Genomic DNA, 24,759 nt, shown 5'->3' with positions numbered 1-24,759 from the left:
CAACCTCAAAACAATCCTCTAACTCTGTACAATAATTAATAATTCTATCAACCAATTAGTTGGTGTGAGAGGAGGATACAGAGAATAGGGTTAGATGGAGGAGGTTGATTCGCTGGGGGCAACCCCTGAAGGGAAAAGCTGAAAAGAGAAGAAAAAGATCAACCATTTATCTTCACTAATGTTGGCCTGCTATAGTTACAATAAGAGGATATTCTTCTGCTATAGGACATATATCAGTACATCCTTAATATGATAAAAAAGCGTGTTAATCATATTGAAATTTACCCCCTGAAGAAGGCCCTAATTTATATAAAATAAAAAATCAAACATGAAATATCTTAGATTTATTAGTTCAGTTCCATGCTAGAATGTATTTTTGTCTCGAAGGAGTGTTTTTTTGGGGGCTGCGTGGCGTTGTAGAGCAACCTAACATTCCTGGTTCAATTCCCGGCTCCTCCTAGTGTGTCGAGGTGTTGTTGAGCAAGACACTGAACCCCTAACTTCATACATGATGGGTTAATTGCTGAGAACGATTTTAACAATTAATAAAGGGTAAACCATTATAAGAAAAAGAATCCTTTAGCATGACCGATTTGGGCAAGAATAGTAATGTGATTATAAGTTAATAATTACAATATTTGCCGTGCCTCTGATCATGACAGGGATTTAGCCACTGACAAATGATGGGAAGTCTTTCATAACAGTGGAGGTTTTCAAAAGTATACTTTTTTTTAGCAAGCAAGCAGATGATGCTTCCTCAGAGAGGGCAATCAGCTCAGTGAATTGGCCCTTACATTTCAGGTGGTTGTTGGAAACATTCAAATCTATCCTTCAGTAGACTTAAAATGACTGAACAATGGGTGCACTCTTAAAATTAAACGACTCACACAGGACAAATTGTGTCTGGTTGGATATTAGAAACAGTTAATCATACGCAGCTGAGTGCTTTATGAGATCTTTATGCATACATGCGGGGGGAGATATACATTTGTTTTCACAGAAGTTTTAAGGTGATTATCCTTCCTTTTCAGGAGGAAAAGTAAAGGCTGAAATGAATTTACGATTGAAGTGAGCAGCGAAGGGTGAGGGGCTCGGGTAAGAGGCATGGTGAGACTCAGTCAGTAGAATTTCATCCAGTGATTGAAGCATGACAGCGTGTATGAAAAGGGATGTGGGAAAGGAGAACGGGAAGTCCATCCATACCGAATAATAAGTCAACTGCAGCCGAGGAATTTTGTGCAATCTCACAAAACGTCTCTTATTCCTCTACCCATTTCCCTCTCGCTTTCTCTTTGTCCCCCAATCTCAATATTCGCCTCATCTCATATTTGGACTAACTACCACAGCATGTTCTGGTGTACGTGTTGGGCTGCCGTCCTACAGAGTGGTAGAATGAAGGCACAATATTTGGACTACCATGTAAATCCATTCATAATTGTAACCATGGATTATGTTGTTTCCATTGTGTTTTGTAGTGAGAGCAGCGAACAGGTCGAGGAAAATCTAGAGATTAGATGTGGGAATGAGAGGGACCCAAGTGGAACAGTGAGGCTCCAGAGAGAGGAGATAATGAAGGGGGGAGATTTTAAGGTCTTAGCAGTAACAGTCCAGAGCAATAAAGAGTGTGGAGAAGATGAGAAGAAACGTGTGCAAGAAAAGTGTCAGGAGTTATGCCTGAAAAGAGTAACAGCCAGAATAAAAGGAAAGGTGTACAAGACATGATGTTGTGACACTGGTGGGAAAGACAGGAACCAGAACTGGAGGTAGCGGAGATGAAAATGTTGAGGCTTTCTTTATGAACTTCAACATCTTCATTATCTTCATTATGTACATTATTTTATACATATAAATATTTTATGATAATTATCTCTATGAACACATGTCTTTATTTTCCAGTTGAAAATAAAATTCTCTGGATGTAAAACAAATGTTCGCTTCTTTGTCAGTTTTATTTGCACATCTTTGCAACATTCCCTGTCTATTTTTCTAAAGTGCCTTCATTTCATTGTTGCTTACTGGCCTGCAAGCTTGACGTTAACAGGCGCGCTGATGTATAATGTATAAGCATTTGAAGAATTGTATTTAATTGGGTTTAAGCGAACAGAAATAGATTCGCCTCCTGGCAAATTTCCATTTCTCCTCGTATCTCAGGGTGAGACGTCTGGGTCAGTGATGTGTCTGAGCATGATATTAAAATGAAGATAATCTTATCAGCAGGGATTATTTTTACCCTTATATTAACATATAAGGACCACCACTTGCTTTTGCAACAACCCGATAATATCATCAACTGCTGACGGGAAAGAAACAAACAATTATATTCACATTACCTTCTATCACACACTGCTCTGGAATGGGGATCTGATGAACCATTTCTTTACAGAATTCTCGGATCGTCTCCATATTGTCCTTTAAATGTATAAAGAGCCTGTCAGCTTTCACCAGCTCGTCCTTCTTTCCGCATTTTGTCCTACGTTGACTGCTCTCAGCTTCTTTAACGCCGTCTTTCAACGGCGCCATGGAAATGTCACCGGTTGGTTTCCCCTCTGGTGGCAAAACATCCTGGTGCTCTGAATACTGGCTGGATAACGTGTTGGAGAAGATGTCTGGACTTTGCTCCTGTCCCTCAATGTCCTCCCCGCCGTCGGAGTTGATCGATCGTGACCGACCCACATGGAGAGCAAGGCTCTTTGACCTTCAAGTAACAACAAATGAAACTGTTGGGAGTTCTGCAGATCTGTTTCAATCCAAAAATATCCACTTAAACTGTCAGACTTGTTGTTACAATAAACCGACAATGAATTCATTGTTACATTGCCACATGTCAAGTCAAGTTTGATTTTATTTATATATTTTTCTATAGGGCTAAATCAAAACACAGTTGTCTCATTGTGGCACTTTCCATGGAGAGCTGGTCTGGACCAAACTCTTTAAAATGATTTACAGCAACCCAGCGTTCCCCTACAAGCAAGCACTTGGCGACACTGGCAGGAAAACACTGCGTTTTACTGGGCTGAAACCTTGCGCAAATCTGAGCTTAATGCTGGCGGCCTTCTGTCTGGTTCAGGGTTGGAGGGACAGGCACAACGGTAGAGCTAACAGTTACCAAGATACATGTAGTTCTTAACTAATCCAGTATGGCGTACTTATCAAGGAAACATTTATCACCACTGAAGGCTTTAATAATCTTGGTCTTTAGTCAGACTGAGTGGCTCACATCTCAGACTCGATTCATTTGATCACATCATTTGACTTAAACTCATTCAAGTTTAGAAAATAGACACAAGCAATTGTTTGCTACTCTCTTTGCTATTTGGGCTTACGAAGAGTATAAAAACGAACCATCCTCTGTTGATGCGTCTCTGAATGTAATAAGTTATCCAGGTCACAGCTGATCATTGTCAAATCTCATCATGGCAACTGGACTTGGCTGTTCGTTCATCCTCTCATTCGAGAGGATTGTTCAGTTCTGATGGACCATGGGGAGTTTCCGGTACATGGCTGCTGGGGTTAGGGTCAGGCCTTGCTTCAAACCCACAGCCTGAGTCCAGTTGGCACAGCAAGATTTGACAACAACCATCTGTTGAGATGATGTCAGTGTCAATGACACTTGGTCTCAATTTCCATACAGCACGATAAAGTCATCCCAAAATATGATGCCTATGTGTATGGACACCAGGTCTTAGGAGGTTAACATACATGATACAGAGCTGAACACCTGAACACCAAGTCAATTTAGACAACAGATGCATGAATGAATTTCTAAATTACAAATTTATAGTTTGCCGTTCAGTCAAATCTGATAAGCCTTTGAAATATTTCACACTGACCCACCTGTTGAACCTCATCTCTCGACGCTCCTCTCGGACGGCTTGGCTCAGACTGTAGCGACGCGGGGGGGTTGGAGAGTTTCCCTCCTCTCCGTCCCGATCCCCCATCTTTTCCCCAAAGGCCTGGACTTTCACCTGGAGCATTTGATCCAGGTCCTTTTCCACTGGAAGAGATGCACTGGGAGATGGCATGTGCTTCTGATCCACTCTGTAATACAAACATTCACACACACATACACACACACACACACACACACACACACACACACACAGACACACACAGCCACACACAAAGAGGGACTTCAAATGTAATGTGAAAGGAATTTCAACACACAACTTTCGCAGACCTTGTTGTTAAGCTACACTCTGCTATCTATGCCCTTGTTGCAGCCCCCCCCCATATACACATACACACATTTACAAAAAAGATGCTCAGTAATAGTGATCATCAATACAAAATTCCAATAACCAAATTCCAATTTTGATGTATTTATTTTTTTATCAGCATTTTCATTGTTCTTTCTGTGACCTCTAAGTGATTTTTGGTTGGTATCTTGCATTGTTTCATTTTTTTTTTTTTTTTTGTATTTTCAAATTATTTTAAGTGTACAGCAAAATGAACAGACAAACAAAAAGTTGAGTTTCTCACTCAAAGTACAGCCCCCAAAAATACAAGTATAATGTATATGTTATCATAAAAAACATATTCACTTCCTTGATGCAAAACTACATCTTCTAAAAACCTAACCCACGCCAACTCAATATTCAATCCTCCTATCTATCATCCCCCAGATCCTTAACAAAGCCCTGGATGTCTCCAATCCTGTACTCAATGTTATTTCAGTCTGGACATTATCCAGCTCATTGAATGGCTTTGAGACACCACTTTCCAAGAATCTTAGAAATACATTTTTTTTTATATTAATCTTAAATCATCCTGTATACTCAGTAGTGCATAGGTGTCAAAACTCTGGCCTGCGGGCCAAATTTGGCCCACACTGTAATTACATTTGGCCCGCAAAGCCATGCCGAATGACTATTAGAGCTGGCCCACCAGAATAGTCTACAGTGCATGTACCACTAAATCTACAAATCCCAGAATTTTCTGCTCGTGTTTTGGTACAAAAAACACAACAGGACCCATAAACGCCATCTCCTCTGTTGACAACAGTCATCGCGACCTTATGCTATTACTGGCACCCTGCTACTTAGGCAAAAAACAGGATTTTGCATGTGTGCAATATTAAGTTATATATTGCAGAGTATTAAGCTATGCTTGTTCCATATTTTGTTTTTAAGCAAAACTTGATTGGGTACATTGTTATATCATGAAATATCAATGTTGGTCCACGATTTTGTCCCAGTTTTGAATTTTGGCCTACTGTGTATTTGAGTTTGACACCCCTGCAGTAGTGGATGCTGACAGCAGTCGAGAGGTTGGGTGTACCCTGGGCAAGGGGCTCACAGGGCTATGTAAAGAGACATACAAACTTTCCTTCTTTCATTCATACTTACGCACACTACAGTTTTCAGTTAATCCACTGCATGTTTTTGTGAGGGAACCAGAGAAAGTTACTGTTTAATTTCAGCTATTGCTATGTGACAAGTAATTTCCCCATTTAAGCAAGAAGGTCTCTGGTTAGATTCTGACAGGAGGCCTTTCTGCAAGTTCTTCCCAGGTCTGAAGGGTTTCCTCCTGGTTCTCCGAGTCCTCCCACACTCCAAAAAATATGCAGTAGGTCTAATGGCTACCAAAAATTGCCCTAACATGTGAATGAGAGGATCAATGGTTTAATGTCTATATAATGTCTAAATGAGAGTGAACGGTTACATATCTCTATATGTGACCCTATGATCTACTGGCTACAGGACCAGGGTGAACCCCATCTCTCATCCAATTATGTATTCATCCTTAGACTGACTTTCCAAGAACCTGTGGATTTAACACTTTCAATATAAAAATGTAAAGCATAAAAAACTTTTTTTTTCTAACCTGGAGCATGTGAAGGCCGTCTCCTCGAGCCGTTTACCCAGCAGTCTGGCGATGGCCGTGAAGGAGTTGCTCATCCTGTAGATATCTTTCCCAGAACCCCCCAGTAATGACGGATAACGGTCAGTCAGAGCTTGGATCTCCAGCAGCAGAGTGTGGTGAAAGGTATGTTCCATGTTGCCAAGTAAAAACACGAGATGGACCAGAGAGCTGTGTGCATGATCCTGGTCAAAAAGACAGAGATATAATACGATAATTGAATTCTGAAAAAATGAACAGTCAACACATTGCGTAAAGATTTCTTACAAATTTTCTCCCCTCTCCTGGCAGGGGAGATGTCTTAGAGAAAATAAACGTATCCTGTTGTGGCAAAATTAGAGGACAAGTACCAGGACCAAGGTGACTGAGAACCTTTAGTGATACCTCTAGATGTCTAAAATTTGCTGAAATGAGTGTGTTGTCTGAAGTATTAGTATTCTATTGAATTTACAGGTATATCTGTTTGATTTTATTTATTTTCTTGGGAGGGGGGGGTGAAAAGATTTAACCACTTTATTTCATCTTATTTAATTTAATTTTATCTATTTTTATTATTTTAATATATTGAATATTTATCTAACTCCAGACTGACTTTTAAAAACAGTTAACTGAATAACACTAAGATCACTTTTTTGTTTTAGTCTCAGTGGGAGAGAGTGGTGCAATACTTTCACGGTGTGTGTTTAATATAACACATATTCCAAAATCAGATGTGCAATATGAATCTTGAGGTCTATTTATAATGGGCCGCAGCCCCTCTAGGACTGTTACGTTCCTGCAAATTTATAAATGCAATAACATACCATTAGGGTACTTAGTTTCTAAAGCAGTATTTGCAATTCAAAGCAAATACTTTGTGACATTGTTCTCACTGTTAGTTGAGGAAATGCATAGGCAAGAGGAGACAGTTCAAGTGGAGAGAGTTGTGGAGTACTGAGAGGATAATAGAATTAGGTTTATATGATATGCTACCATCTCACCAGAATCGAAATCAAAGATTGTGCAAGGATGCTGCCTGCCTATCGTGTTCTTGGATATGCACACAGGCATATATTGTTAGGGTGTAAAGTTAGTCTTTCCCAGGGAAGGTACACTTGGTGTCATTACTAGGTGTAAAACTGTTTAGCAGCAGCAGTTGAGATAAAGCATCGAGAAGTAAATTCTGTGGTTGCTGGTAAGGCGGCTCGACAAATTAATTTTGTACTCAAGAGAGAAAAGGTTAGACAGTTTATACTCAGACACAACTTAGGCCAGGTAAGTGTAAGCAGGTCTTGGAAGTTGATGGAGGACCAGAATAAGCAGCTTGTTTTCCCCACATATAAAATTAGTTGCTTTCACTTCATAGGTAGAGAGTAGTCTGTTTTATCAAACTCATGGCCCCCTGGGAGGATTGAGTTGAGTAGGCATGTGAGGGTAAGAGAGCTAAGGGGTAAGTATGCTAAGAAGAGCAGCAGGCTTGGAGGGCTTGGTTGCGGCTTGTAGAGGTGGGCCACCATAGTTTTGTGGCAAAGTCTGACATTACCTTACCAACTGAGTTGGGCATTTGCAGTCGGAGTCTGAAGCATTTAGCAACATGTCTCAGAACAGAACAAGCAAGTGAGTGGTTGTGGTTAAGGAGGAAACATGGTAGCTTGGCAGCCAGCTAAGGTAGGACTGCTTGCTTGTAGATCAGCTGTGTGGTATGGAGGGGGGTGTTTTCAAGATGCTGGATTTCACTGGTTGGGTCTAGCATGTCGAAACATCGGTTAAGGAAGGTGGCCACTAGAAAACTCCAATCGCATGCTGCAAACTGCTGTAGGTTAAGGTAGTCTGTTGGTAATTGTTTGTTTGGTTGTTAGCTTGCTTATTAGTTGCTGGTCAGCTTCTTTACAATCTGAGTTGGGTTTCTAGATGTGGTTTGCCTTGGATTTTGGCACAAGGGACATTTTGTCCTGTGTATTAATGAATGCAGATGCACCAAAATCTAGGATTTAATTATTGAGATGGGTTTTCTTTCATTTAGTTTTGAAGAAAAAAAAACAACACTTCATCAACAGCAGCAGGACCTGAATCTTGAGGAGTTTGCCAATTTTATTACAACAAGATAAAAGGTCATTTTTTTAGTAATAGCCAATCAAAATCAGTTGAACACGTCTCAATGGTGTGAGCTCATGTTATGGTGGAAAAATCCTTCAGATGACCTAATTTGAAGGACTTTTTTTTTCCCCTTTTAAAGATTAAAAATATAATAATAAATAATTCATTTATAAATGAATCAAGTATTATGTTTTCCAATTCACAAAAGGGAGCAAGTCCCAGTTTGGAGCTTGAGCTAAAGAGTACTGCTATCATCCGCGTGAGCGCACACACACCCACACACACACACACACAATCACATATACACACAGACTTCATAAAATGCTTCATTAATAACATACTGAGTGATTCAGAGCTCTGAAAAAATGACAGGCCATCGAGTAAAATGCCAAATCCTCTCTTAGCTCACTTCACTTTTCTGTCTTCCCTCCAACTCCTTTGCAGCTGCAAGCAACAAACTTTAGTCCCTTTATTCCCAATCAGGCCCACTGAGGTGATGCTTTCTAGATATGCATTTTTCTTAATAAACCACTGCAATTACTTATAATAAGCATATTTATCAGGGGAGAATCATTTTAACAAGACTGTCTACAAGGAGGTGTCTTCCCCCCTTAACTGCAGGTCGGCTAATGAAAGTTTTGTCACCATTTTACTCTTTGATATTTCTATATTTTGTATACAATATATGGATTTCCACTTGATAATCTAAATATAAATAATTGTTTAATCTCACCGCTATGTTTAATACATTGTTTGCACCATATGTAATTATTAACATATTTCACTGCACAGCCCCTTGTCAAACATCCAGTATTTTATGAATTGCAGGCAAAGACTGAATATTTATATTCAACTGGCCAGAGGATATATGACTAGCCAGCAAAAGCACAGCGAAACACATACCAAGTCTTTATTTAATATTACACCATCTGCATTTATGATCTCTTATTTGGCCCATTTTGTTTCCCTGTTTTGATGTCAGTGTGTGACATTAATGTAAGTTAAAATCTACATCTGGCACATAAAAACAGCGCTTTGGCTGTGAGGTATTCAGTGACAACAAAAATAACCATACCCATTTGATTTAGTGCATCCGGGGCCTGAAATATCAACAATTTAGAATTTGTCAGAGGGAGTACTTCAGTTGTTTTAGCTGAGGTTTGAAACATCGTGCCGACGTTGTGCTGGATTGCAGAACCGAGGGCCAAATGACGATCAGAAAGCATAAGATTTTATTTTTCTAGTCTCTCGCAGACCTTAGATGAAAAAAGGTGATTCTGGAGGATGTGACCAGCAAATCACCCACAAACTCCTTTAGGAGGTAAAATAAGCCAGAAAGAGTATTGTGCAATCACGTACAAATGTGTAACAGTGAGGGTGTGTGCATGTAAGCACGTGTGTGTATGCGTGTGTGTGTGTGTGTGTGTGTGTGTGTGTGTGTGTGTGTGTGTGTACAGGGCACAAACAAAAAACCCACAGGGGGGCACTCTCCCTGCCATCACCAGGAGACCTCTGCAGAGTCATTTCCCAGAAAAAACATGGCTTATATTCCAAATGGCTCCAATGTGAAGAAAGACAGGACACCAAGGTCCAGCTGAATGTGCTTGTGCGCACGTGTGTGTGTGTGTGTGTGTGTGTGTGTGTGTGTGTGTGTAAATGTATTTGTATGTTTTTAGCAAGAATAGGAGATACGGAAGATTTTTAAAGGAAAGTTTGCAAAAGTAAGAGAAAACCTTGTGTGTGTGTTTGTGTGTGTGTGTGTGTGTGTGTGTGTGTGTGTGTGTGTGTGTGTGTGTGTGTGTGTGTGTGTGTGTGTGTGTGTGTGTAAATGTATTCGTATGTTTTTAGCAAGGATAAGAGATACGGGAGATTTTTAAAGGAAAGTTTGCAAAAGTAAGAGAAAACCTCGTGTGTGTGTTTGTGTGTGTGTGTGTAAAAGTGTGTATGTAAAAGTGCATGCGCCTGAGTGAAGGGGTCACACTTCCTCTCCAGATATTCATGCTTTATTTTGTCATTCTGCTAATTTTTGAAAATTATTGTTATACTGCCTTAACTGGGCCCAGAAGAGCAGCCCCCACCACCACCACCCACACACACAGCACCCATTACAGGCTGACAGTTGTGTGTGACTTCATCTAATTGACTTCTAAATTGACTTATGTCTCCTAAATAGAGGTTAATTTTCAATTTTAACCAAAACGTTTCTCCACTTGAAACAATGGAAGACCTGACCAGCCCAAAAGCCACATTTCTAATCTTTTATTTGACTTTTAAAACATAGCTTCTTTTAGCAGGAAAAAAAATATGCTGAGTCTTCATGAATTGCGAACAGCAGTCATTTTAAAATGTTTTATCCCACGGAAAATTCAGTAACAACATTGTACAATACAGATGGCAAATAGCAAACAGGTTGAGTTATTATTGCTTAGGGGTTTAGATTAGAAAGAATTATGAAATAGCGGAAGTGAAGACGTTTCATAACAAAGAAATCATATTCACAGAGGAAGGAATGGAAAAAGAGGAAAAAATAAAAACATGATGGTGATAACTTTACCAAATACAAGGTGAAAAAAAATATGATATATAAAATGAATAAAATAAGTGCAGTGCAGAAGAAACACGCAGAATGGGAAATCAAACTGCTAAACTGTAGAAAAATGTTCTGTCTCTGTGAACAAACTGTTCCTCTGAAGAAAGTGTGAACACACACTGCACTGTATTTTTCTTACAGCTGTTCCCAGAGAACCTGCACTAAAAGCCAGGCACAGACATGATCAAGGTAGTGAAGAGGAGATTATGAGATGTTACTTGGTGCAAAAAAGATAATGCTAATCAGTGATTGAATCAAAAAGTTAAACATTAGACTACTACAACGGCATTAAATGTTCAGATTATCGTCAATTGTCAATACTGCCTAGCATGCTCCCAAGGTTGCAGCAGGATTAACCAGGACAAGTCAATCACAGAGCCACATGTAGAGCTACCCAATGACTTCTCTCCGAAAATTATGTCATGATTATATAGTGTTCTTATTGGAGCGGCTCTGGTTCAGCTAGTAGAGTGGACGTCAGAAGGTGACTCCTTAGAAAAGTGCCCGTGAGCAAGGTACTGGACCCTGAATCACTCCCAATGGTCTGTTTAGTCCCCCGGGTGGCAACTCTGTCAACATTGGTTAGTGAATGAGTGTACGCTAACTTGTATATAGCACTTTGTAATGTAAAACCGCTACATGAGTAGATTACACCATTACTGAGAACCAAACATCTATTAATAGCTCATATATGTTCAATGTTAAATAATAAAATAATATTTGCATGTTTTGGGCCACTTGCTGATAAGAAATTACATGCAGCAAGCCCTGCACAACCACCAGGCATCTTGGAGGGGCAGTGTTGTGCAGTGCGCTCAAGTGCAACCCAAAGAACAGGGAACAATAAGACAACTTAGTGTCAGTATAAAGAGTAGAATTCTCCATCCACAAGCTGCCATGTTTTTAATGGCTGCACAGAACGCCGCTGTCTCCTCCGCTGCCTTTTTTCGTGGTGTTTTTTGGTGTTTTTTTGTGTCTCAAGCACCACCGTCCCCGAATTCTTTCGTGAAACGAAAAGTAAGAACCCTGTACTGGACCCTGCAATGCCCTCAAGTGGAAGCATTTGGGTAGTGACGTTTGTAAACATTTGAAACGGACATACCTACTTATGTGATTGAGTCTTAAAACTTCTTCGAAAAAGACCTATGATCTGACTTTTCCTGGCATTTACTCTGGGAGCAGCCATTATGCAGCAACTTCTAAAGTCAGAGTGATCGGCTGGGAAACAGACGCTCGCGTGTTTGAAGACAAGATCACAGTGAAGTAACGGCTCAAATATCATGGACTCTAAAAGATAAGTCAATACATGCCATACCCCGGGCACTGAATTTTTTGGGGGGTTTAAAATGCAACTCTTTGGACATTTTGACCTCATTGGAAATGTGATTTGGACCACTATTTGCAGAATAGTCCCGATAATAGTTTTAGTTGGGAGTTGTTTTTTTTTTACCTGAACCTTTTACAAAGTCAAGTAAATACTTGAACCAAGGTGTCCACTTCTATCTATTCCACATTTGTGGTTGCACATTGATTGCTACCTAACACTTTGTTATATAGCAGTCTATTTTTCTGTGAATTACCCCTTTTTAGGTCTGGTTTGGGTTATACGTCTCGCAACCGCTAATTCAACCTATCAGTTCACCTCTAACCGAGAAAAATGTTTTTTTTTCTCATCTCTCCGAGCTCTCGGGGGACCCTGGCATGTGTGTGTCTCGGGACCAATATGTCCCTCTGAACACTGATGCGAGTGGTAGAGGGCAGCCAGAAGCTCCAGAGCTGCCCGGCCTGTCTGGACTTTGAGTGAGTTTTTCATATTTGGCATGAAAACAGAGAAAAAGTCATGTGAAAGTACACCCCCCCCACACACACACACACACTCATTAAAATAATCACTCTTTTTTACGAGGAGAGCATGTGTGTGAAAGCGCATTTCTGTGTGTCTCCGCATGAGAGATGGAGAAAGAGAGAGAATTTAGAGCACCTATAGCTATATTTGTTCTGTTTTTTGAGCGAACATTCATATAAAAAGTTTTCAAATAACAGTGAAAACAAGCTGCGAGGTCAGGAGTTGACGTCAGAAAGATGGAAAGATAGTATTTTTAATAAAGGAAAGATTTGCATTTAACAGTTCATCTGGAAGATATTGGATTTCAGTTGACTGAAAAACACATACCAGCTATACCAGCAGATGTTAATATTTCAATAAAGTGGTCGGTACATCCTGGTCGTGGAACGGTGGACCAGCTCTATACCCTTAGTAGGGACCTCGAGGGTGCATAGGAGTTTGCCCGACCAGTCTACATGTGTTTTGCAGACCTAGAGAAGGCATTCAGCTGTGTCCCACAATGGAGTCCTGCTGGGGATGCTCCAGGAGTACGGAGTACCAAATCCTGTAATACAGGCCTATCTGCTCTATTATGACCAGTGCCGGAGCCTGTTACATATTGGCAGCTGTAAGTCGGATATGTTTCTGGTTGGACTCTACCAGGGCTTCCCTTTGTCACCAATTGTGTTCATAACCTTTATGGACAGAATTTCTAGATGCAGCAAGGGTGTTGGGGATTTGGTTTGGTAGTCTCAGGATTGTGTCTCTGCTTTTTGCAGATGATGTAGTTCTGTTGACTTCATCATACCAAGACCAAGTTCTCATCCAGAAACAGTAGGAGTGTCCCCTCCTGGATCAGGTTTGAGGTCCTTCTCCAAGTGGAGGAGTTCAAATATCTCATCCACAAGTAGGGAGGGGCTTGTTCATGAGTAGGGGAAGGATGGAGTGGAAGATCGACAGGTGGATCATGCAACGCCAGCAATGATGTTGACTCTGCATTGGTCTGTGGCGGTGAAGAAGGACCTTAGCCAAAAGGTGAAGCTCTCAATTTATCAGACGATACACAGTCCTGCACCCACTTGTGGGGAGTGACCGAAAGAGCAAGGTCACAGATCCAAGGGGCCAAATTAAGTTCTTTCTGAAGGGTATCCATGCCCACATTTAGAGAAAGAGGGAGCAGTTCGGCCGTCCGAGAGGGGCTCAGAGTAGAGTCTCTGTTTCTACGCATTGAGAGGGGTCAGATGATGTGGCATAGGCTGCCCCCCTGGTGAGGTGTTCCAGGCAACTGGAAGGCAACTGTCCAACTGGAAGGAGCCCCAGTGGAAGATACAGGGGATGCTGGAGGGGTTATTATTTATCTTGATTTGCCAGGGAAAGCCTTGGGGTTCCCCTGGAGGAGCTGGGCCCAGTGGCCAGGGAGAGGGAAGTCTGGGCCTCTTCTGCTTCAGCCCCCACAACCAGATAAGCAGAAGAAGATGGATGGATGGATGGTTGGCTTTTGATATTTGACCAAATATAAATATCAAAACTTTAAAAAAACCTGCTAAGCACTTGTAAATGCAAATGTACATTTCAAATTCATAATTATATTTCATGTTGTGGCCAGCATTAAAACATTTACTGGCATTTGTGAATAATGGCAGTGAATCATTCAGTATTGCATGACAGCATGTGAAATTTCAGACAAACTAATGTCAGTTTGTCTCTTAATTAGGATTTCAGGAACAGTTGTATTTAGTAAACATGCAAAATTACTGTAATAAATGAGTCATCCTGTCATTCGGATTCACTTTCTTTCAAATCTAAAACAATTCTGACAGATTTCTCTCAGGGGGCGGCACAGTGACGCAGTGGTTAAGGCTTTGGCCCTGGTTCTATTCCAACAAGGGGACCTATTGTGGCGTTTCCATGTACTCTCTGCGTCTGTGGCCTTGCGATTGACTGGCGACCAGTCCAGGGTGTACCCCGCCTCCCGCCCGATGACAGCTGGGATAGGGTCCAGCATCCCCCGCAACCCTGAGGGCAGGATATGCGGCAGAAGATGGATGGATGGATGGAAGGTTTCTCTCTTCAGCTGCCAGTTTTGGCTAAACCCTGGGTGACTTCGTGTGTGTGTTCATACCTCATTAAGGATGCCCACTGCTCCATGGATTCTGGCCACCTGACCCAAGAGAGCGGGGCATTGTTGTCCCACAATCCTCAGTGTTGGCAGGAAACTGAGCAGTGAGGAGGGACTGGCATGTGACACATCCACAAGAGTGCCCAGAATGGCCTCAGTCAGGGACTGGTTTCCCATGTAACTCACCAGCGCAGGCACCTGAGGGCTCAACATCTGTGTGGAAAATAAATATCAGGATCATGCTATGATTTCCCGATACAGCCATCCCCATGCAAAAAAATAAAAGCCAGCATGTATTTTGTGCTTTTTTTTCTAAAGTAGTTTTAAATTCTTGACAGTACTATTACCAAAACCTTAATCCCAATCTCTCACTTCATGCATTTTAAAATAGCAAAGTCAAACCCACACCAATAAAAACATGTCAATATTTTACTCTATTTTACAATATTTGCCTCCATAGGCTACCGGTCGGCCTATGGAGGCAAGAATTGAAAACAGTTGGTAAACCATTTCAAGAATCACAGGAATGTTTGGAATTTCTTTGTTATAATTTATCTTTCTTCCTGTCCTAGCCCAAGCAGCGTCTGTTGACGTCTTTGGAACAGTCGTGCAAAAAATCCCAGTGCATTAACTCAGCATGTACTGCTGAGTAAAATCTTCCAATCTTTGTTAGTTCATATACAGTTTTTTTTCCAAGCTGTTTTGTACAGTTAAAAATTAAACAAAATAATATCAAACACAAATGCTTACTCTCCTACCGATTTTAATTGGAACGTTTGCAATGAACATTAGACATTAAATGTGTAGTACACGTTTCATAGGCTGGACACCGGGGAGACCATTGAGCTCTCTCAAAGGGGAAGGGGAGAGAAGCAGATAATAGCCTTGTGGAAGAGAGGAAGATGCCTGGCCAAAGCTCCATTAAGCATGGTCTAAAATACAGCACGAACTGTTCAGAGACAATTTGGAAGGATATTGAAATTGTTCAAAAAAACAATTTGGAATGAGTTAAAAGGAATTTTTAAATAGACAAAGTAGTTTTCAAGACTGCATATTGCTAATGGATCTATTTTCTGACCCGCAGTGCGCACACGTGGCTGGTCCTTGAAGAGAGCTTTATAGCAGGCAGCCATTCTGCCATCTTCCTGGTACAGCCTACCGCCACTAAAACTTAAAGTGGTACACATTATCAGACCATACCGGCTTATTTTCACCCCTGGTTGGAGGTGAGAGGGATGGAAGCAGATAAGCAGCAGGGTGACCGATATCAAACAAAAGCTTGACTGTAGGAGGGAAAACACTGTGAAAGACAGTTGCTCCTCATTATCCAATCCAGTCACCCTGTCCTTAACTCACCTTGACTTGACCAAACTAAAAATATTGACATTTTGCGGATAAGACTGCTGCTTTTTGAAGAAAAAAAGGATTATTCCAATCGTTTTTTAAAGAAGTGGTTAACAGATGATAATCTTGTTTGTTTATTTTTGTGGCACAAAATGTTCTTCAGCTCTGCTCACAATGTTTTCACGTCCAGAACCCTGAGGCCAAAAGGGACAGGGACTTGAAATCACTAAAGTGATTAATGCACAGGGGTTTTAGGTGATATTATGGTAATTTACACAGAATTGTGCCCAATATAAGTTTTATTTTGCCAAGGTAAGTCAACCTGGCCTTCCTTCAATTGTGCCTGATTTGCCAAGGGGACCAGGGTTGGACAATCTGGACCATTTATTAACTTTTAAAAAGAACTTTTAAACCATTTGTAAGTCTTTTGCTGAATAAAATATTCATTGCCTGCACTTCTGATGGCATTCACAGCATGTATTTTGTTATATTAATCAGACTCGTCAAACAAATTAATTTGGTTTGGCTATGTCGGGTAATCTGTTTTGAGTTCCTAATTCAATGTCTTGCTTATATAGGTCAGCAATTCTTCATGATTTTTGGCTGATGTGAACACAGCCAATTAACTTCTGAAAAAATAAAACAAAATAAAATGAAATAAAATAAAATAAAATAAAATATTTACCTTTTCATTGTTGGATGTTAGGATGATCTAGCTAGCTTTACTTATTTGGTAATTTCTAAAAAATGTTTCTAAATTATTTTCATTACCGTTTTATGTATGACTAAATGCATGTATTTTCCATGTGTATACACATCCAAATATTAATTCTGCATAACTGCAGATATTGCAGAAATTTGTCTATATCTGCATGTGTATATACATGTGTATGTATGTGGGTTTTTTTTTTGGCACGGCTGGAGATTAGAGTAACTCTAGAGTAATGGCTGGTTTCCCTTCTCCGACATCTGAGTGTGACTCTCCATGTTTAGCCAACATGCGCTCTGTTTGCCGGTATGTGATACTTCTCCTCATGTTGAACATCAACAGATGTGCAATTAAGGGAATCTAGTGCCCTTTCCTCACTTTAACAGTCTTCTGCAATCATTCTCTAGTTGTGGACTTGATTTCCCGACAGGGTATGGCAAAACTGAACAGTGAGAGGTCTGATTAAGTTTGACTCATATGACTAACTATTGTGAGTCAAATATTGCCGCACTGATGTCTGGCTGGGTGGTGATAATTATCAGATAACCTAAGACCTCTAATGTAATCTAAGTATCCAATAAGTGATTTCAATAATTTGGTGTTTTTTTTTCAAATATGCCATAAAAGTACACATGAAACATCACAACTGCAACACAGCTGCCAAAAGGCTCACAAGTGGATGCTGCTCTGCAACCATTTGAACCAGCCTGATCAGGTGTTTTTGCTCCGCAGATTCCAGCTGCGACATCATGGCGGTAAGGTTGCCGAGGTGACGGTGTATGATGTCTGGTTGTTTGGGGTACAGAGATGGCAAAACACGCAGCAGCATGTGGTTACCTGTGAAGACAGAAGAAAGTGATGTGACGATGATCATTTTTTTCAAATTGGGAATGTTTCCTTTTGATTGCATGTCAATGAAAATGTTGGATTTCTCACAGAATACCCCAATTCTGAAAAAGTAACAATTCCCTATGATTTACAGTTTAATCAATGAACAGTGAAAGATTGGCCAATTTCTCATCATAGAGCAAAACCGTGAGTTACAAATCAAAATTTGTATTTACATACAGAGCTATTCATATTTGTGTTTCGCAATCAGTTCGTGATCTGAGTAAAGATTATTTCAAATACTAAATCAAATTTAACACATCCAAAATAATATGATAATGCTATGAATAAATCAGTAAAAAAAAAAAAAAAAAAAGATAATAAATAATTAAATAAATAATGGCAGGGCATCTAGAAATCAATTTACCAGCAACATTTGGTCTAGAAACTTATTGGGCACCATTTATCACAAAAAAAAAAAAAAATCGCTGTTGACACATTTACAAACAACTGGCGTAAGGGAACTCAAAACACAGCTTAATCAGACCCGTGACACAGACTAGAGCCATGCTGGCTCAACTCCAGCGAAAACATTATTCTAATAGTAAAAAGGCTTGGCGTATGTTTATGTATCATTCAAACTATCTGGGTCCTCCAATACATTTTGGTCCCAGCAATTTTATATTTACCAAACAGATACTGCTGTGGGATTTCCCACAGCCTTTCCTGATATAAAACACTCTTCAACTGATGTTGACTAACTTGGCAAGAATAAAGGTGTTAAGAAGTTAAACTGATTGAGTTACGAATACATTTTAAATTTGAAGTGAAAGTGAAATTGGCAGCTTGTGGGGGAAAAATGACAAGCAAGCCAGAGAAAGCAAGATACTGCAAAAAAAAAAAAATCTACAAAAAGGTCCAACATTGGAATTGTTTTGTAGTTATTTACTACTCACTAGTTTTCTTTGTGGATCTCGTAATTTCCACAGCTTAGCACACACCACACCCTATATGGATACCATGGATACTGATACTGATACTGTGGTGCACATTCAAAGAAAATATTTGGATTGGAAACAAAGGCCTTAAATTATTGAGCAGCCAGGAGAATAAAGCATCCATAAACATCCCAAACATCTTTAAATACTTCTCTACAATGAACAGAGACTCTTTATCTAAACGCCAGTGGCCTTTCAAGACTCAAACAATGGCGTTAGTGTCCAAAAATGATCTATAAAGCTGAACGAAATGCAAACATTGATTTGGCCACAGAAGGATTTGGGAGAAAGGGGGTAGGCAATAAAGATTGTTTTCAAAACTGTTGAAACATCTGGAGAAAATTACATCAACAAATTAAAAGAAGCACATACACTTGTGTCCCTTCAGGAGGTCTCCACAGTGGATCATCTGCCTCCACCCAACCCTCTCCTTTACATCCTCTTGTCTTACATCAACTAACTTTATGCCCTCTTTCGCACCATCCATAAATCACCACTTCGGTCTTCCTCTAGGCCTGCTTCCTGGCAGTTCCTACCTCAGCATCCTTCTACCAATATATTCACAATTCCTGTCCAAACCATCTCAATCTGACTTAATCTCCAAACATGTGCTGTCCCTCTGATGGACTCATTCCTGATCCTATCCATCCTTGTCACTCCAAAAGGGAATGTTGACACCAGGCACTGACAATGATCTTATTCAAGAGTTAGGGGATAATTGTTGAAATGTTCAAAACATGATAGCAGAGACTACAAGAAGCAGGCTCAGAAAGATGATAAGATAAGATAGTGATTTAATAATATAAAATTACCAGGGGCTGCCCCAGATTGTGGGGACATGCAAACTCTTCCTGCAGTATGAGGCAACGATTTCTTCCAGATGTGTTAACCATTAATCGTGAAATTCTTGTTCTTGTTTTATCTTGTGCTATCTTTAACATTGATCTGACATATTATTAGAATATATAGTTAGTATATTGTTACATTCAATGCATATACTATGATGAAGTATAATTGTTATCAAGTACCAAGGCGAAAAGCAATCTATTAATCAATTGCATTACATTACAGTCATTTGGCAGACGCTTTTATCCAAAGCGTCTTACAAAATTACAAAATTACACCACAACTTTTAAGATATGAACACTTTCTGATCACAGCAATCACATACTTTTGACCAACACAAAATTGTTTTATTTTCATTCCCATAACAGGATAAAAAGGGTTAAAACAAATCACCGCATGTATGTAACAATCAAAGTAATTATTTGCAACCCATCAGTCCACTCAAAGTATCTAAAAGCAGCTCCAAATCGATATTTTATAAATATATATACAGTGTCTATCATAAGTATTCACCCCCTTGGATGTTTGACCCTTTTAGTGCTTTCATAAATCAATCATAGTCAATAAAATTTGGCTTTTTAACACAAAAATTTAGTGGAAAAAAATGTTTATATCACAGTGAAAACAGATTTCTACAAAGTAATGTCAATGAAATAAAAATATATAAAGGAATATAATTGTTTGCATAATTAATCACCCCCTTTTTAAGTTAATACATGAAGACAGAAGAACACCCCAAGCAACTCAGGGAAAGGGTGATTGAGAAGTACAATTCAGGGGATGGATCCCAAAAAATTTCCAAGGCATTGAACATCCCCCAGAGTTCAGTGAAATCCATTATTAAGAAATGGAAGGAAAATGGCACTTGTGTGAATCTGCTTAAGTCAGGCTGCCCTCGTGACCATGCAAGTAGGAGACTAGTGAGAGAAGCAGCCAAGACCCCTTCGACTACACCAAAGGAGTTACAAGCTTCAGCTGCTGAGCTGGGAGAGACTCCGCATATAGCAACTGCTGCCTGCGTTCCTCACCTGTCAAAGCTTTATGGGAGAATGGCAATGAGAAAGCCACTGTTGAAGAAAATTCATTTAGATCTCGACTAAAGTTTGCCAAAAAGCACATGGAAGACTCCATGGTCAAGTGGAAGAAGATTCTTTGGTCTGATGAGACCAAAATCGAGCTTTTTGGCATCAGACAAGACATCGTGTTTGGCGGAAACCAAACACTGCATATCACCAAAAACACACCATCCCCACTGTTCAGCATGGTGGTGGTAGCATCATGCTGTGTGGATGTTTCTCAGTGGCCGGACCTGGAAGGCTTGTAAAGACAGAGGGCAGAATGAATAATGCAAAATACACTGAAATCCTGGGGGACAATCTTATTCAGTCTGCAAGAGAACTACAGCTTGGAAGAAGATTATTCTCCAGCAAGACAATGATCCAAAGCATACTGCAAAAGCTACACAGGAATGGTTAAAAAAGAACCAGGTAAAGCTCAGACCTCAATCCTATAGAGAATTTGTGGCTGGGCTTAAGAGGGCTGTTCATGCCCGATACCCGAGCAACCTGACAGAGCTTGAGCGGTTTTGCAAGGAAGAATGGAGCAAAATTGCTGTGGGCAGATGTGCAAGACTTATCGAGACTTATCCACACAGACTCGCTGGTGTGATTGCATCCAAAGGTGCATCTGCAAAATACTGACTGGAAGGGGGTGATTAATTATGCAAAACAGTTATATTTCTTTATATATTTTTATTTCATTGACATTACTTTGTAGAAATCTGTTTTCACTTTGACATTAAAGAGTTTTTTCCAATAAATTTTGTGTGGAAAAAAAGACAGATTTTATTGACCATGATTGATTTATGAAAGCACTAAAAGGGTAAAACATCCAAGGGGGTGAATCCTTATAAGATAAGATAAGAACAACTTTATTTATCCCGAAGGAAATTGTTGTGGCAGAGTTTCAAGCTAACCTTAACAATAATAGATAATAGTAGGAAGAAGGGAGAATAAGAAATACAATAAAATATAAAGAGTCAAAGTTAAGGCTATCAAGTGATGGACACTGTATATATATTTACAATCCATTTTATATCACAAGGCCTTTTGATCTTAATATTTTTAACTTGTTTTGCCTACTTTTGCATAATGACCTTGATTCAGGGATATGAAAACTTGGTCCATCACTCAAGAAGAGGATCCACAGTCCAGATGATCCACTGCTATCAATAAGACGAAGCACAGGTTGTGGTCGGGTCGTGTTGAAAGATGTTCCCTTTTAATGTTTTAACAGACAAGTTATTGTCTGAGTTCTGTAATTATTGCGAAGATGGATCACCCACTCACATGCTGTGATGTCCCCCTCTGTTTGCCTTTTCTCGTAAATTATTCCCCGTATCACACACCCTCCCTTTTAAGACACAAATCATCATAATGAGGCAGAGACAGTGGATGTACAAAACGAAGGCCGGGGTCGTGGCATTCACAGGACTGTTCGCAGGAATGTTAACAGGCAGGAAGAGACATGAGTCCGCACACCAAGAGGGATTTATTGAGTCTGAGCACACTCTGCCCTCATACTGTACCCTGAGGCCAATCAACATCCAACACATGGGGAACATGTGTGTACCACATCTCTTCAGTATTGATGAAATGCACTGGCCACTTTGTTGAATAGAATATGAAACCTCCTATTTGAGTCTTGTGTCTCCCTATTACACACACGCAGATCTAGCATTTCACTTTTGAATCCTCATTCAAGCTAAGCAGCTAACCTATCATTACAGGTCTCTCTAAAATTGTCTGTAATGCATTGAAAGCAATTGCGGCGCAGGATTGCTTTACAAGAAAAATAAATACTTAATCAACGCATTCTAAAACTATTGCTATCATTGTTCCTTCTGTGCATAGATTCACAATGCTAAATCTAGAGGGCTGTTGGACAAAATAGAAAGCTTTCTTTACCTCTACTGAGAAAAAAGAGTGAGATTTTTTTTTTTCTTGAAAGCCCGACAGCACAATGAAATAGTCCATATCAGAGGGAGACTGATTTTGAAAAGTGTTTTTACTGTGGATGCATGACAGCTTTAACAAATCCATTTAAAACCCTGCTTACAGACTTGTAGTGTGACTCAAGAAAAACAGGTCTTTAGAAATCTCAGCAATTTAGAAAACAAATTTATGCTTTGGTTGTCCCCAACGAATACCTTATGACCTCCATACAATATCTAAGGCTTAGTCTGGAAAAATAATGGGCAAAAATTGCAAACTTGCACTGGCAGCAGTTTGACATTTTAATGTGAATTCACTTTATTTACAGCTTTAAGTTTTACAATGACAACAAAACACAAACACTAAATTTCACTACTGCCAAACTGTCAATATTATAGTTACGGTTTCCTCAAAACGATGGCTCAGATTTTGTGTTATATCCAATTCAATAAAATTGAACCTTCATTTGTTCTAGATATATGGACTTATATGAAAATCATCTTTAATTGATCCCAGCAAAAAGTATACTGAAGAAATTAGAGTTAAAAAATGTTTATACTGTGCATGCATGAGGTTACTTTACAACTTTATCTCTATCATGTCAGCTATTATCATTTAACTGTTACAAACACTGTAATCAATCAAACAAGATAAGATAAGATATAATTTATTGATCCCCAAAGGAGAAATTCTTTTGTTACAGTGGCGCAACAATGACAGTATCAATAAATATGGGTATAAATGTAAATAGACAATTAAAAGATAGATATTAAAAGATCATTTGTGACTTTCCCTCCCAACCCTCAAACCCCCCTTTGTCTCTATCACACACTTGCTTCCTAAATCTCTGTCCTTCTCAATTGGTCAAGGCAGAAGGCTGCCAACATTGAGCTTGGATCTGTTAAAGATTTCTGCCTCAGTAAGAGGCAGCATTTCCTCACCACTGTAGTTGACTGGAACGTTAGGTTTCTGTAAATCATTTGAAAGAGTGTGGTCCAGACTTTCTCTGCATGGAAAGTGTGAAGAGATTTGTCGCCATATAAATAAAATCTTAAATAAGAATATCATTATCATCAAATATACTTTTCTGCTGAACGACTGTCTCTGATTACTCTATACAACATCCGTTGGTACTAAATGCAAATTACTAAGACTGTGGGGATTTCTATTGTATTACATTTTGGATACGATCATGAAAAATTATGCTTTAACAAGTACAGTAATCGTGTGTTGGTTTTTCCTCTGAAATGACATCTACTTTTCTTTCAAATTTAATGCCAGTCAATCCAATTTCTTCTATAGATGACCTAAATATGCAATTGCCATGCTCTTGGTGGATAAAGATGAAAGCTCTTTGAATTTTGCTGTCAAAAACAAGAAAAGTTCAAACATTATGTCTAGTACCATTGTAATTGCTTTTGAGATATCTCACTAAAGACATTAAAGTAACATCTGGTTTTCAACATAAAAAATAAATCCTGTTACACATGGGACAGATACATTCACCATCCAAAGGGATATTAGCGAGTACTTTTACAATCAAAATGCATCATGTTTCTTGAAAGATGTGGATGTTGTGAAATTTGAGGATGAAAAGTCGTTAGTGAAGAATGGTGAATTTTATAGCTATTATATTATATGAGACAGGATACAAAAGTCTGCCAAAAAGTCTGTATCATTGGGGTCCTGTGACTTTATGTATTAATGTTCCTGGAGACAGAGAGGCTATCTTTTTGAAAAACAAATTTGGGTGCAAGAGTTTGTGGGCATTAGGACACAAATCATAAACATTGTACTTAGTAGCCAGATGTGACTATAAATATGCCCTGCCTCTTCACCTGGACAATTTGACGCCCAAAACTCTTTCTGTCTATCTGAAAGACAAACTTTCCACGCTGAGCCTGTAGAACTGAAGACCAGCAACGTTATCTTCAATCCATTTTACATTTTTGTTTGTTTTTTTTGTTACAAAAAAGTGTCACCCATAAAAAGTGTCAAAAGAGTGCAGTATGTTTTTGGGAGCTGGAGAACGGATCTGTGGGATTTATATTAATTTCAGCAGGAAAATTAGATTCAGTTCACGGAGTCAAAGCACAAATTAAATTCATAAGTCAGTGTTCTACTCAGAGCCAAATCCATAGAGCGATGTCTCACGACGATTTACATTTGACACAGGTTTGGACTATACTCAATAAAATGACATTGCGGCTTAGCAAAGCAACAAATGGAATCTAGGATAATTTGCTCTCAGGATATGCTCATTAGGAGGCAATTTCATTCCAACAGTCCAAGAATGGTGGAAATCAGGGCAAACAGTTAGACTAAGGGTGCACTCCCCCATTATGATGAACTAACGGTGTGTCACATGTCAAACACAAAATTGTACAGTTATTCAACTATGGAGTTCTTTAACGCAGAATCAAGTGAAGCTCCCAATAGTTCTCTTCATATTCACTCACTAAAGATTCTGGGGTTTCACTGGCCAGTCTCCTTGCCAATATGCAGAAACACAGCATGATTCTATGAGGAAACACTTGAAGAGGAAATTAGGCTCTTTACCAAGCACCTTTGC

At 39.5% G+C, this 24,759-nt stretch overlaps 1 protein-coding gene across 2 annotated transcripts in view; it reads right to left on the bottom strand.

Moving 5' to 3' along the window:
* Positions 1 to 24,759, bottom strand: part of veph1 (ventricular zone expressed PH domain-containing 1) — an 80,198-nt gene that overhangs the window by 25,214 nt on the left and 30,225 nt on the right. For both annotated transcript variants that reach the window (XM_086164166.1, XM_086164168.1), the window contains 5 exons: positions 17,196 to 17,359; positions 14,473 to 14,682; positions 5,824 to 6,044; positions 3,835 to 4,038; positions 2,331 to 2,695 (listed from right to left, as the gene is read on the bottom strand). In XM_086164166.1, the coding sequence (XP_086020292.1) occupies positions 2,331 to 2,695; positions 3,835 to 4,038; positions 5,824 to 6,044; positions 14,473 to 14,682; positions 17,196 to 17,359 (1,164 nt within the window). The remainder of the gene's footprint in view (positions 1 to 2,330; positions 2,696 to 3,834; positions 4,039 to 5,823; positions 6,045 to 14,472; positions 14,683 to 17,195; positions 17,360 to 24,759) is intronic.

The sequence above is a fragment of the Fistularia commersonii genome, chromosome 18 (genome assembly GCF_037954325.1).
Source record: "Fistularia commersonii isolate RoL2024-O1a breed Wild chromosome 18, RoL_Fcom_v1.0, whole genome shotgun sequence".
Taxonomy (NCBI): domain Eukaryota; kingdom Metazoa; phylum Chordata; class Actinopteri; order Syngnathiformes; family Fistulariidae; genus Fistularia; species Fistularia commersonii.
The sequence above is the reverse complement of the archived record's forward strand: the minus strand, read 5'-3'. Positions and strand labels throughout refer to the sequence as shown.